Genomic DNA, 14,695 nt, shown 5'->3' with positions numbered 1-14,695 from the left:
CCCCAAACGATCTTTCGAAAGTTTTAATACCTTTGGGAAGCAGTTACAGTGGAAACACACATTCTTAAAGCATGTTTTTTTTTATCGTGGGTCACATATTCTGACGGCCGTCAGAAATGGTGACCTGTGTGGTAATGGCTCTAAGACGACTCGAAATAAAAAACAACGGCTCCAGATTAATGTGAATCGATTAAATAATTACCCAAAATGATCTTTCGAAATTGTGATGCCTTTAGGAAGCAGTTAAGATAGGAACACACATTATTGAAGCATTTTTTTTTTGTGGGTCACACATTCTGACGGCTGTCAGAAATTGTGACCTGTGTGTTAATGGCTCTGATGACTCTAAATCAGAAACAACGGCTCAGGATTAGTGTGAATCGATGAAATAACTACCCCAAACCATCTTTGAAAGTTGTATTACCTTTGGGAAGCAGTTACAGAGGGAACACACATTCTTAAAATATATATTTTTTGTGGGTCACACATTCTGACGGCCGTCAGATATGGTGATCTCGGTGGTTATGGCTCTATGATGAATCTAAGTAAGAAAAATGTCTCCAGATTAGTATGAATCGATTAAACAACAACCCAAACCATTTTTGAAAGTTGTAATTTTTTTGGGAAGCAGTTACAGTGGGAACACAAATTCTTAAAGCATTTTTTTTTTGTGGGTCACACATTCTGACGGCCGTCAGAAATGGTGACCTGTGTGTTAATGGCTCTATGACGATTCTAAATCAGAACAATTTCTCCAGATGAGTGTGAATCGATTAAATAACTAAAAAAAAAGAATATTTCGAAGTTTTAATACCTTTGGGAAGCAGTTATGGTGGGAACACTCATTATTAAAACATATTCTGACGGCCGTCAGAAATGGTGACCTGTGGCTCAATGACGATTCTAAATCAGAAACAACGGCTCCAGATTAATGTGAATTGATGAAATAACTACCCAAAACGATCTTTTGAAATGTTAATACCATTAGGAAGCAGATACGGTGGGAACACACATTCTTTCAACATATTTTTTTTGTGGGTCACACATTCTGACGGCCGTCAGAAATGGTGACCTGTGTAGTAATGGCTCTATGACGACTCTAAATCAGAAACAACGGCTCAGGATTAGTGTGAATCGATGAAATAACTACCCCAAACCATCTTTGAAAGTTTTAATACCTTTAGGAAGCAGATGCGGTGGGAACACACATTCTTAAAACATTTTTTTTTTTAATTGTGGGTCACATATTCTGACGGCCGTCAGAAATGGTGACCTGTGTGGTAATGGCTCTAAGACAACTCGAAATAAAAAACTACAGCTCCAGATTAATGTGAATCGATTAAATAATTACCCAAAACGATCTTTCGAAATTGTGATGCCTTTAGGAAGCAGTTAAGATGGGAACACACATTCTTGAAGCATTTTTTTTTTGTGGGTCACACATTCTGACGGCCGTCAGAAATGGTGACCTGTGTGTTAATGGCTCTATGACGATTCTAAATCAGAAACAACGGCTCAAGATTAGTGTGAATCGATTAAATAACTACCCCAAACCATCTTTGAAAATTTTAATACCTTTGGGAAGCAGTTACAGTGGAAACACACATTCTTAAAGCATTTTTTTTTTGTGGGTCACACATTCTGACGGCCGTCAGAAATGGTGACCTGTGTGTTAATGGCTCTATGACGATTCTAAATCAGAAACAACGGCTCAAGATTAGTGTGAATCGATTAAATAACTACCCCAAACCATCTTTGAAAATGTTAATACCTTTGGGAAGCAGTTACAGTGGAAACACACATTCTTAAAGCATTTTTTTTTTGTGGGTCACACATTCTGACTGCCGTCAGAAATGGTGACCTCGGTGGTTTTGGCTCTATGATGACTCTAAGTAAGAACAATTTCTCCAGATGAGTGTGAATCGATTAAATAACTACAAAAAAAGAATATTTCGAAGTTTTAATACCTTTGGGAAGCAGTTATGGTGGGAACACTCATTATTAAAACATATTCTGACGGCCGTCAGAAATGGTGACCTGTGGCTCTATGACGATTCTAAATCAGAAACAACGGCTCCAGATTAATGTGAATTGATGAAATAACTACCCAAAACGATCTTTTGAAATGTTAATACCATTAGGAAGCAGATACGGTGGGAACACACATTCTTAAAACAGCTTTTTTCTTTTATTGTGGGTCACACATTCTGACGGCCGTCAGAAATGGTGACCTCTGTGGTAACGGCTCTATGGTTCGCTATTGTAACGTGAAAGTGAGCACAATCAATCTACAATGAATGAGGATTTTGCTTTGAAAACAGATTACACAGCAATATTTTGTATTCTTTGTATATTTTTATTTCTTAAAATAGGTACGATAATTTCCTAAACCAACAATGTTTGACATAATGAAGGTAGTTATTTTTCAGAGTTGAGACATTCAGAATATCTGGTGCTGCAGGTGTGTCAGTGACAGACTTTTAAAATGCACAAAATCAAAGTGTATATATACTGCAAATTGTAACTTATGTTTTAGGACCAAAATGATTCAATCTTCAGCTGAAACATAAACACTGGCCTGATCTTGTATTGCCATGTATTCTTGCTTTAGTCATTGAACAGGTTTTTCCGGGTCTTTTTTAAATGAGTGACAGTGACACATAAAACAAGGTTTTGTGATTTCATGTCTCTTGCCTGTCCCCTGTAGCGATCTGGAAGTGGAGTCTCTCAGAGTCTCTCAGAGTCTCTCAGAGTCTCTCTGAGTCTCTCTGAGTCTCTCTGAGTCTCTCTGAGTCTCTCTGAGTCTCTCTGAGTCTCTCTGAGTCTCTCTGAGTCTCTCTGAGTCTCTCTGAGTCTCTCAGAGTCTCTCTGAGACTTCATGCTCTGTGGGCAGGTCTGTTCCTACATCCTCCTGTTGTACTTCATCCTACTAACATGCAATGCAGTATTATAATATCAACAATATAATTGTATAGATACTTCTATACAATCAAAATGACTTCTAGAGTAGATTTTTCTTTAATTACGCGTGCTTTATGCATTCTATGACAGTACCAAATTAAATGAAATATGAACGGGAACTGCATTGCTGAGTGTTCAAACTCTGTAGTGCAAATACTTGTTCAGGTGATAAAGGTAGTTCCACTTGAACGCATTGTAGGAAAATAGCTATTTGGAAGTTCAAAAAGTCAATGTTTGTGTTTATAATTTGACATCTCCCACATTGAGAGAAGCTACTGAAGTGCTACATCTAATATTTCATTCACAACCAAATCCCATCATAGATTTCTTAGGATATATAAGTAATAATAGTAATAATTCTTTTTTCTTCTTTTTGTTGGACATCTGTAATTCACACAATATGTTCTTTAACATGAATGTGCATTTTGACTAACAATAACAATGGAAAACAATGTGATTTTGCTGATTTTGTTCATGAATATAATGTAGGCTACACTAGTTGACTTATTTGATTTTTGGACTTAGTTATAGGCACGACACCCCATCTATCCCTTTAGACTATTAATCTGCTAGTTTTCATTTTGTCATGTGTTTCAAACACTACACACATAAGAGAGTAAAAGCAAGTGTAATATTAAAACAAAACTGAAACGTTTGGACATGGATTGTACAGTACAGTATATTATATGCTACATTTGGTTCAAATAAGCAAAAACTTAAACCATACATAAATGTACTGCCTTGTAGTCATGCCAACATCACACTTGCTTGTCAGTGGTGTGACTCAGAGATAACATGCAACAGAAAACCCTCTCAAACATGCACGTTAGCTTATCTACCTGGACAAGCACGTATGGTGTCTGTGCTGCTGGCAGTGGAACATCTAGGGTGCATGACTGCATGTACATGTGGAATAATGCACATGGTTTAAGGAAGATAACGACAGCATACTGCACCTCACATATTGCAATGCAACAGTCCAGGAAACCCTGAGTCATACTTCAGTTATACGAGTGGCAACACTTTACATTAGTTTGATCCCACAGTTGAATAGTAATTCTGTAATTACTTCGATGACAGCTTAAGAAAATTGCATTATAGAAATGTCTGTGTTACTGTTGAAAACTGTATTCTAGATATTTCATGTTTCATTAAACTGTATCATAGAGATACAGTAGATTTGAATCCCAGTGTTGTTGTTCTGAAAGTAATGACAGTGTCACTATGCAGGTAAGAGCCAGTAGTCCTGAAGCTCCCTGTAAGACCTACAGCCTGGGCGGCCCGGGGTCCGAGGCTGGTCGCACACACATGTTGTCGGGGGACAGGACTGAAGGTGAGCAGGTGTCGACTGGAAGAAGGATGGATTTAGTGTGTTGATGGGTTGTGGTTGGTTGTTGCTGTTGTTGTGGTGGTAGTGGTATTGTGTGTCTTTGTACAAAGAGAGCTGTCAGGTTCTCCCCTAGGGGGGGAACCACCTGGGACAAGACTGACAACGAAGCTCTGGGGTCTGGAAGAGTCCTCTCGAGACTGAGTTCAGGACCCTGAGGACGGACACACACACACGCACACACACACATACACACACACAGACAGACACAGAGACACACACACAGACAGACACACACAGACACACACAGTCACATTAGCACACGTCTCTGTAATATGACATCATGTTTTGTCACGTGAGAGTACGCACAGGCTCTTCAGCTCCAAAAACCGTGTGACAAAACAGACCCAGTGAATATTTAAAATCAGCCTGGCATGAACAAATAGGAAAAGCAGGTTGTCAGATTTCCCTCCTATTCCCAAACATCCACTGTCTCCAGGGTACCAAGACAGACCCATACGTACCTGTGTGGATGCATGGCTGAAGAAATGGCTGGGCATCAGGGCAGCGATGGGCTGGATCCTCACCGAGGGTCTCAGGTAGTCTGGGCTGCCGGTCACTGTGCTGTAGGCTGGAGGACCCAGGGTGGACTGCCTCTGCAGCAGCTGCAGGATGGTCTGGATGTCTGTCGTCATCTGGGACTCCAGTCTGGAACCAGTGGACAGGAGATGGGGGGTTTGGAGAGTGAATGTTGCTGACTGGGTAAGGTATGGAAAAGGTTGTCAGGCAAAGAGAAGCCAGTCTGTACAGCCACAGCAGCCTCGGTGTGGGCGCTGTGGTGGAGGGTTACGTTCACTAGGGGGAGCTTGGGTTGGTGTGGGCGTTGTGGTGGAGGGTTACGTTCACTAGGGGGAGCTTAGGTTCTGCTTTGGCTTCCAGCCCTTGGCAGTAGTACGGTCGACGCCAAATCACGAGGCTTGAGAGCACATTCTGTCAGCTGTTTTTTCCCTTAGTTGGCCAGTGATGAAGCTGTCTTTGAGGGTGATAATGAATATGCAGTGGAGGTGTGATCAGTGCGTTTGGGAGGAATAATTAGCTTCCATTCATTCACATTCTTTATCGTCATAAAAGCTACATTTGGATTCTTATATTAGCCTCTATGTGCTCATGCTGAATAATTGTGGAATCTCTTATAATCCCTATCAGAATATTGGACACTCTTGGCTTCATGGCTAGACAAATCTTCATGGCTAGACAAAAAACTCAGGTACCGGTAACAGGGTGCATGCACGGCGTCTTCACTAATGAGAGACTCACGGCTTATAAAAAGGAGTCATACACCTCTTATGTGCTAACAACAAACAGGAGAGAGATGTTTTCCTTGGCTCCACAGTAAGTCCAGCTAGTAATGATTTCAGTGGGCTCTTCCTGGCTGCTGGCAGCCCATTACGAGACTCTCTGAAAGGCAGCGGCGTGCAGCAGAGCCAACCCTGTAGCATCTGCCGTCTGGTAAAAGCAGGGTCAGCGATAGTGCGCTGGATAATATGTGTCTTATTTGAGATGGGACCCAGAGATCCAGCAGCCCTGCCGCTGAGCTGGCGCCTCTTCTTCTGTGATAATTCCTGCTAAAAATACCACCTGCTGCTCTCGTGTGCCTGTCTACCTCTCTGGAAGGTCTGCAGGCTGCAGGTGAGCTGTTAACTCCCCACTCAACCTGCCTGCCTGCCTCAGGAGGTGATGGGGATTCCAATGTATTAAAGCGAGGTGCCAAGTAGCTCATTTGCATGTTGTGATGCACACCTCAGATCTAGCTGGTGACAGAGTTTCGCCAGCCTCCCTCTGGACCTGGAAAAGGCCTGCCTGTCTCAGCCTACCTGTCTCAGCCTATCTGTCTCAGCCTGCCTGTCTCAGCCCTACCTGTCTCAGCCCTGCTGTCAGTTTGGGGATTCATTGATGTATTGGTGCGATAGGGAGGATTCAGCTTTCAGCACACGCAAACATTCACACAGGAACACAAACACACAGAGCAGGACTAGAACAAGAATGGCTATCTGTGATAGCAAAGGAGAGGCCTCAATAGAAAAATTATATTAAAACTAATTTGCTGAAAGATTTTTCAGCCATTTATCATTATTGTTCTCTGCATTATACTGCCTGCTACAGTGCTCAGATTGGGGTGAAAATACTCCACCTGTTCAGGTGTTCCTGCAGCTGATCCAGACGTTGCTCCACCTCGCCATACGTGATCTCACTCGCAGAGTCGTCCTCTCCTTGCTCTCCTTGCTCTTCTTGCGGTTGTGCTGACTCATCCAGGTAGTCTGTGGGCTTTTCACAAGCCCATTTATCATCAGACAGATCTGGTGAGCGAGGCACAAACAGCATACCTTACACCTCACATGTGGGTCATCCCCCTGGAATCACTAAACCAACCACCCGCTGAATATAGCATGCTATTAATCTTTCGCAGGAAGCTGTGTCGTGGCTTTGCTTGTAATTTATTAGCCTGCGTGTTGCAGGAGACCTGTTAGTACAACGGCATTTCCGCGCAGCTGAGAGCAGCTATCTGTGCTAACTCATTGTTATCTTTGGTGGGCACCTGCTGGGTCGAGCTATCTGTCCCTCTGGTGCCTCAGAGATGTTGCTTTTGTGTTTGCCACAGGCAGTAATGGCTACTCCTGTCTTTGATGACATTATCAGCATAGCAGGCTCCTCAGTGGCATTCAGAAAGGCTTGTTAACCTGGGTGTCGTTGCACCAGACCTTTCCCTTCCTCACTGTTGTGTACACAAGATAACACAGAATGCTGCTCCATACTGTTTCTTGATCCTATTCGAGTCATATGTAACTGGAACCCTCCCCCCCAGACCACCCTACTATGCTGTAGCCCGATAAACAGCTGTTTTCAAGTAAACCCTTCTTCTAAATCTGTAAATCGGTCTGTTTCCAGAACACTGAACCAAGTGAAGAATTGGCGTGACTAATCTTAAAATACCGTGAAGCGTGCGGTTTTCTTCAACAAAAGGGGTCAAGGTGAGGAGCATGGAGACCTGACGTTGGTGTTGTCTCTGAGCGCACAGCTTTAAGGTAAGAATGGCGATGGCTGAAAGGGAACTAGGACACAGTATGCCTGCACATCGCAAGAGCCATGTCGGAGGCAAAAGCAGATTTTCCTAAAGCCTCGAAAAAAGGATCGAGTATGACTAAGCCTTTGAAAGAACAGGCTCCACTGAGATTTTCCTTAGTGCTTATTCCATGGCAGGGATGTGAGGACCACAGACACCGGGCGTGGAGCTTTAGGCAGGGACTTAACACCGGAGAAGATTTGATTGATATGCTATTTTGGAGTTAGTTTTGCTCCTGCGCAGGTGCAGAGAGTCAGCAGGAGGTTCTGACGCCCTGCTCTGCAGACACTTGACCTCCTGTTCCATGATGCTGGAGTAATTGGATGATGTTTCCTGTGATCCTCTTAAGGGAGTTGTTTATTAGTGTGGCTTTTTCATTTCCTTGCGTTGCCATGAATTCAGTTCTGGAGAGGCGGAGGGGACGGCCAGTCCTGGCCTAAAGCCTGCTGGGTGAATGACTCTCCACCCCATCTGAAATGCAGATGAGGCTAGGATGATCGTACCCTTACAGGATGCATGACCATGGATGTTCTTTTTGATCTCACTGACTCAACGTACTGTGGTCACCTTCTAATGAGGCCACCTTCTAATGAGGCCACCGTCTTAACATGTTCCCTGCATGTTTGCTTCCGCCCCCTGCAATCTTACACACAACACTGAGCTACCTTCAAACAAGGGGCTCTTGTCCATGTTGTCCCTGGGCAGGGGCTCTCCTCCTGTGTGGTGTGCGTCCGGCCCCTGAGTAGCTGCCTCCACAAACGAGCAACCCTTCCCCCGTTTTCCCAGAGACAACAGCTCCTCCTTCTCCGAGTCTTTCATGTCCTCCGAACCCCTCTTCAGGCCCGAGAACGCATCCCTCTGCCTCCCCGAGTCCTGCTCCACTTCCTTGATGCTTCCCTCTGTGGAACGGTAATGAAGCAGAGTTAGAGGAACACACCGTTCTCTGGCCCCGAGAGGAGGCCTCGTCCTCAGAGGGAGCTGCTCACAGGGGAAAAACAAGGAACCGCCTCATGTCTTCAGAGTTCAGGAGAGGAGGATGTGATGCTGCTGCTTCTCTTTGCAAGTTTACCTTTCGACGGATGTGGAGTGAAGGACATACGCCTCCTTCTCTTGCTCTCCTCTCCGTCGGAGTCACTGCCGTGAGAATACATGGGCTGTGGGAAGATGGGCATCACATGATTAAAAAGAATACCCTGGAAAGATGACCACTGCATTTTAGAAGAACTGTTGAAGAACTGTTCTGAAATGATCCTACTGCAATTGATTTATGTGGGACTCTATCCAACTATCCATGTTCCATTTAGAAACCACACAAATCGCACCAAACACTTGTGGTACTGTGCCACCTGAGCCTTCATAAAATTTTTCATTTCAATTTTGAGAAAAACAATAAATCTGATTTTTATCTTTCTGTGTATTTGACATCAGTCTGATTTGTGTACAGTATGGATGCACCACCTCTACTTTCACGTTGTCGTCCCTGAGGTTGAAGGTCAACTCAAGGTTAGTTAGGAAGAGGTCAGCGAACTCAGGGTACATGTCCAGCACCTCCAGGATCTCCTCTCTCTGGATGGTGTGCAGGTCGCAGTAACTCAGCGCTCGCACGTCCGCATTGGCCTTCCCGGGCTTGGCGTACAGGTGGATCATCTCACCAAAGATGTCGTTCTTCCCTGGGGGAGACACGTGACATGTGCAGTAGGGGTGATATGAGAATAGTTTTTTGACGAACGAGAGATTTGACATATGATTAAGACATATTTTTAAGCTTGCTGAATGGATGGATGCTGTGTTTGTGCAACCCAAACGGTCATATCATTTGGTGAGGCTTTGTCTTTGGGGTGCAAAGTAGCTGTTGTATTCACAGTATAAGTGGAGGTAGGACCGTGTTACATTGGAAGGTACAGTATGATAGAAGCTTTCTTAATTCCCCAGGCGCTACTCAAAGTAGTTCTCTAAGAATCTCAGGAGATTATGTGGATTTGGTTGACGAAGTGAACTGGTCGGCTTCTCCAGTATGAGAAGAAAGACAAACCTGTCAGAGTTTTCCTTTGAGGATTACGAACATCTGGTTCTCCTGCCTGTGGAAGCTGTACGTTCTCTGCTCTTCTGTTCCAGTGGTCTTGGTTTCAGATCTTCTGATCCATAATTAAAACAAAGCAATGCCGACTGCCAACTCAAACCAACTTTGATGCAGGGAGTGGAGGATTTGAGAATGACTTACTTTTTTCTTTATTAACCTCACTTCAGACGGAATACATGCATTGTGATTTTTTTCTCTCTCGAACAATGAGGTCATTATCAATTACTTTATGGTAATTATGGATATAATTTATGGCAGCAGGTGGATAATGAAGTTATTGTGCCACGATAGGACCGAAAGGGGACGGTAGCACAAAGGGCAAGTTGAAAGGGCCTGTCGCGGGTGCAGGGTGTGACTAAATGTCAGTGCTGCGAGCAGAGTGTGGTGTAAAAGACCAGTGTCCTGAGGCGGCTCTGCACCTCGTCAGCAGAGAGCGAGTGAGCCGCAACCACCGGACTTCAAGGAAACGTATTCAGCACAGACCCTACCCTGACCGGCATTCAGCACAGACCCTACCCTGACCGGCAGGCTTGCCATCGGGTCTCGTTTCAAGGATTCACACTGAAATCAACACTGAGTCAGAGCTTACGTGGTCCTCAGAAACACGCTCTGCGTGGAACAAGATCCTCTGGAGGCTGTGCTGCTGAACAGTGCTACTGTACTGTAGTTGGGCTTGAGCAGGATGCAGGACCCTGTGAGGCCTCCTCACATCTTCTGTGGGATGTACTAATGGGTTCTTCTGCAAGGCTCCTGCTTGTGCAGAGCTCAGACCCAATATGTCACGTGTGGCTCCGGTGAGCTTTCATTTCATGAAAAATAGTCCTGGCATGGCCTGTTACACCTGTAAGAGATTCACAGGTAGGACGTTTTGTGGAAGAAGTTTTTTCTTCTTCTTGTTTTCCACTGTTGCAGTCTGTTGCACCGTAGCCTAGAGCCATTATGAATGTTTGGCATTGATATTAGACGCAGCAGGAAGATGAACAGCAGCATTTTCCTTTCCCCTCACATGAGGTACCTTTCTCTCCTGCTGTTTCAGCCCTGGCAGAAAAGCGTTCCGCAGCGCTGTGCGCACGAGAGCTATGTCACTGTGCTCTTTGAAGTTACCAGACAGACTCATACGGCGCCGCATAATAGAAATGTCAGGCTCTCTATCTCACAGTAATATAAACACTACTTAGGCATTAAACAAGACAGCCCATCATGGTTTGAGACTTACCAAGCTGTCCTTGTCAAAATGTGTGAAATTTATGGACTAGCCCTGTTCAGAATACACCACTGAAGAACTTGTTACGTTCTTGTCAGTCTGAAGAGAAGACACAGAGTTGTTACAGACGATGTGGACTAGTGATCTCCACAGGGGGGAGGGAGGTGGGACCAGAACAAAAGACCCTGCTTTCCTTTTGGGCTTCCCTCTGTGGGAGCTGGACTAACTACCTCAGCCTGTGACAGCTAACCTGTCTGCACACAGCCAAGCGCCTGGGAATCCGACACTGGAGATAAAGTACCATGAATCATTAATTCACATTATCCGTCCAACGACGTTTTGAAAAGATACAGATTTAATTAAATGTCTAACCATGTATGTATAAACAAAGAGGATAGGAAATTAAATATTAACGACAGCATCAGTGTAAGTGCTCCCCTAACCCTTGTTATAAAAACGTCTGAGTAAGATCTGTGTATTACCAAGACCAGTGAGCAGGCGTGTTTGTTACTGAGCTGACAGGAAATATTTGTTAAATCATGCCTCATAAAATGATGGTCTTATAAGCATGCGATGAGCGATCATTGAATAGTGAAGATGTATCTCCAGAGTCTCACTGGAGTCGATAGCTCTCTGTGTCTACGTGACCATCCATACCGTGGAACACCAAGAGAACATACAGAGAACACACAGTGAAAACACAGTGAACACACAGTGAACACACAGAGAACATACAGTGAACATACAGTGAACACACAGTGAACATACAGTGAAAACACAGTGAACACACAGTGAACATACAGTGAACACACAGAGAACATACAGTGAACATACAGTGAACACACAGTGAACATACAGTGAAAACACAGTGAACATACAGTGAACACACAGAGAACATACAGTGAACACACAGAGAACATACAGTGAACATACCATCTCCCCAGGTCACTCCCACCCAGGGGTGCTTACCTAAGATGGCCACCACGATGTCGTCCTTCAGGATCTCGATGGAGCCGCGCGACAGGAAGTAGAGGGCCGTGAGCACGTCCCCGCTGTGGACCAGGGTGTCCCCGGGGGGGGCGTGGGTGGTCTGGAAGCGCATGGCCAGCGCCCGCAGACAGCCCTTGGTGGCCCCCTGGAAGGCCCTGCAGTCCTCCAGCAGGTTCTTGTTCAGGTGGAGGCAGATGTCAGCCTGGAGACACTCTGGGAAGCCTTTTAGGACCTGCAGCACGGACAAGCACAGGAATCACAACACAGGAAGTGGAGAAGTTGGGGTGATGGAGGATGCCCTGTGCTGCTTTTACACTAGAGTAGGAACCAGGGTGTAGTTTATCTCCACAAGAATTCAGGAACAGAATTGACTTACCTCTTCAAACAAAAACACCTCAATTCAACACATACAATAGAGATAAAAGCACAACGAAGTGTCACAGTGTAACATTATTTTTTAATTGGTGTAAAAAAATAATAATAATATATATAGTGAAGTAAAATACTGTCCATGCCTGTCCATTGAGTTTACTACTCAAATTTTGCTTGTGTGCAAACTCGTGCCACTCCATGCACGCCTGTGAATCACATATGCTCATGCCCTTAAGCTACAAGCACTCTTTTTAACAAAAAGCTGGCATGCAATTTGCAGGTCAACATTGACACACGGCAAACAGGAAATTACATGAAAGCTTAAGCACTTTGCCCATTATTATATGTACATCAACGTCACACAATGACACATGCAGTAAGAAAACAAACTAAACATGCAGGAAACATAGAGGGTGCAAGAAATAGAGGAGGTTGGAATGGGGTTGGGGTTGAAACAGCTTGGACCAACATTAACGATAATTTTTTTGACCAGAACTATCTTTAAATCCCAAACTGTGGAGAAATAGTCCAACAGATACAAATAATGTCAAAATGAATATGTACCTCCTGCTCTTACCAAGGATGTGATGTTGTAACCCACCAGAGAAGCAGGAGGGAGAGAGAAGGTTTGTGAGTACAGTGCGTTCTTTTGACGTTCCACATGCCGCTCTACCGTACCACAATGTCAGATCAATCGTAGAACTTCTTGATTGACGTACGATATACACTAAACAGTGTCACTCTTTAGACTCAAAGCTCAAAGAGAGGTTGATGGAGGACCCTGTTGCCCTCTGCTCACCGTGTTCATGTCGATGCCGTTGGTGTACGTCCAGGAGTGCTGGAAGTACTCTTCCAGGCGCTGCCTGAGGGGGTTGGGGATCTGGTGGAAGCGGATGAACTCTCGCACCCGCAGCATCTGGGTGTGGTAGCGGGCCGTGCCAGAGTACAGGCGCTGAATGATGGCCGACACGTTCCCGAAGATGCTGGCATACATGAGGGCTGGTGGAGGAGTAGAGAGGGAGTCAGGGTGGAGGAGGAGGAGAGAGGGAGTCAGGGTGGAGGAGGAGGAGAGAGGGAGTCAGGGTGGAGGAGGAGGAGAGAGGGAGTCAGGGTGGAGGAGGAGAGAGGGAGTCAGGGTGGAGGAGGAGGAGAGAGGGAGTCAGGGTGGAGGAGGAGGAGAGAGGGAGTCAGGGTGGAGGAGGAGGAGAGAGGGAGTCAGGGTGGAGGAGGAGGAGAGAGGGAGTCAGGGTGGAGGAGGAGGACAGAGGGAGTCAGGGTGGAGGAGGAGGAGAGAGGGAGTCAGGGTGGAGGAGGAGGAGAGAGGGAGTCAGGGTGGAAGAGGAGGAGAGAGGGAGTCAGGGTGGAGGAGGAGGAGAGAGGGAGTCAGGGTGGAAGAGGAGGAGAGAGGGAGTCAGGGTGGAGGAGGAGGAGAGAGGGAGTCAGGGTGGAGGAGGAGAGAGGGAGTCAGGGTGGAGGAGGAGAGAGGGAGTCAGGGTGGAAGAGGAGGAGAGAGGGAGTCAGGGTGGAGGAGGAGGAGAGAGGGAGTCAGGGTGGAAGAGGAGGAGAGAGGGAGTCAGGGTGGAGGAGGAGGAGAGAGGGAGTCAGGGTGGAAGAGGAGGAGAGAGGGAGTCAGGGTGGAGGAGGAGGAGAGAGGGAGTCAGGGTGGAGGAGGAGAGAGGGAGTCAGGGTGGAGGAGGAGGAGAGAGGGAGTCAGGGTGGAAGAGGAGGAGAGAGGGAGTCAGGGTGGAAGAGGAGGAGAGAGGGAGTCAGGGTGGAGGAGGAGGAGAGAGGGAGTCAGGGTGGAAGAGGAGGAGAGAGGGAGTCAGGGTGGAGGAGGAGGAGAGAGGGAGTCAGGGTGGAGGAGGAGAGAGGGAGTCAGGGTGGAAGAGGAGGAGAGATGCAGTGATGGGAACGTTCTTATTGAATGTGCTTCATACTGAATGACATGTATTGTGTTCTAAAATCCGATGGCCCAGAGTCACACTGACCATAAAGGTACAGTTATTGCGCATCTTTTGACCCCAGGTATTTTCAAACGCACCAGTGTAGGAAAGAAGGCGTTGGTAAACACTCAAAACACGTGAAAGGACTCACAGCCAATGAGCATGACACAGATGGAGAAGATCTTCTCAGAGTTGGTGTTGGGGGAGACGTTCCCGAAGCCCACGCTGGTCAGGCTGCTGAAGGTGAAGTACAGAGCCGTCACGTACTTGTCCTTGATGGACGGACCGGAGTTGGGGTCGCTGTAGTTGTATCGCTTCCCGATGGACACGCCCAGATTGTCCAGCCAGCCAATCTTGTGCTCCAGGTACGGCTTCTCCACGTTCCCGATGGCATACCAGATGCAGGCCAGCCAATGGGCGATGAGGGCAAAGATGCACATGAGCAGCATGAGGACTGCAGCACCGTACTCAGAGTAGCGGTCCAGCTTCCTGGCCACGCGAACCAATCGCAGCAGCCTGGCGGTCTTCAGCAGGCCAATCAGAGTTGTGGTCTGAAGATACAAGATGTGGGAGTCACATGATGTTAAGCTGCTGCTGGCTGTTCAGCTTTAAGACAACTGTAACCATAGGAACAATGTCAGACACTGAGAAGAAAATAGCGAGTTACCTTTTGTACAAAATGTGATTCCTTCTGAGT

General features: G+C 46.0%; 1 protein-coding gene across 1 annotated transcript in view; it reads right to left on the bottom strand.

The window, feature by feature from the left end:
* Positions 1–3,626: 3,626 nt before the first annotated feature.
* The window catches only part of kcnh7b (potassium channel, voltage gated eag related subfamily H, member 7b), a 34,107-nt gene continuing 23,038 nt past the window's right edge, over positions 3,627–14,695 (bottom strand). The window contains exons 8-16 of the mRNA XM_084689368.1: positions 14,150–14,549; positions 12,855–13,054; positions 11,663–11,915; positions 8,874–9,079; positions 8,479–8,563; positions 8,075–8,308; positions 6,480–6,645; positions 4,813–4,996; positions 3,627–4,502 (exon numbers count right to left, since the gene is read on the bottom strand). Coding sequence (XP_084545494.1) covers positions 4,227–4,502; positions 4,813–4,996; positions 6,480–6,645; positions 8,075–8,308; positions 8,479–8,563; positions 8,874–9,079; positions 11,663–11,915; positions 12,855–13,054; positions 14,150–14,549 — 2,004 coding nt within the window. The 3' untranslated portion in view covers positions 3,627–4,226. The remainder of the gene's footprint in view (positions 4,503–4,812; positions 4,997–6,479; positions 6,646–8,074; positions 8,309–8,478; positions 8,564–8,873; positions 9,080–11,662; positions 11,916–12,854; positions 13,055–14,149; positions 14,550–14,695) is intronic.

This window comes from Hypomesus nipponensis, chromosome 23 (assembly GCF_054491055.1).
Source record: "Hypomesus nipponensis isolate SF chromosome 23, ASM5449105v1, whole genome shotgun sequence".
NCBI lineage: Eukaryota > Metazoa > Chordata > Actinopteri > Osmeriformes > Osmeridae > Hypomesus > Hypomesus nipponensis.
Note: the sequence above shows the minus strand (reverse complement) of the source record. Positions and strands in the feature narration are given on the sequence as shown.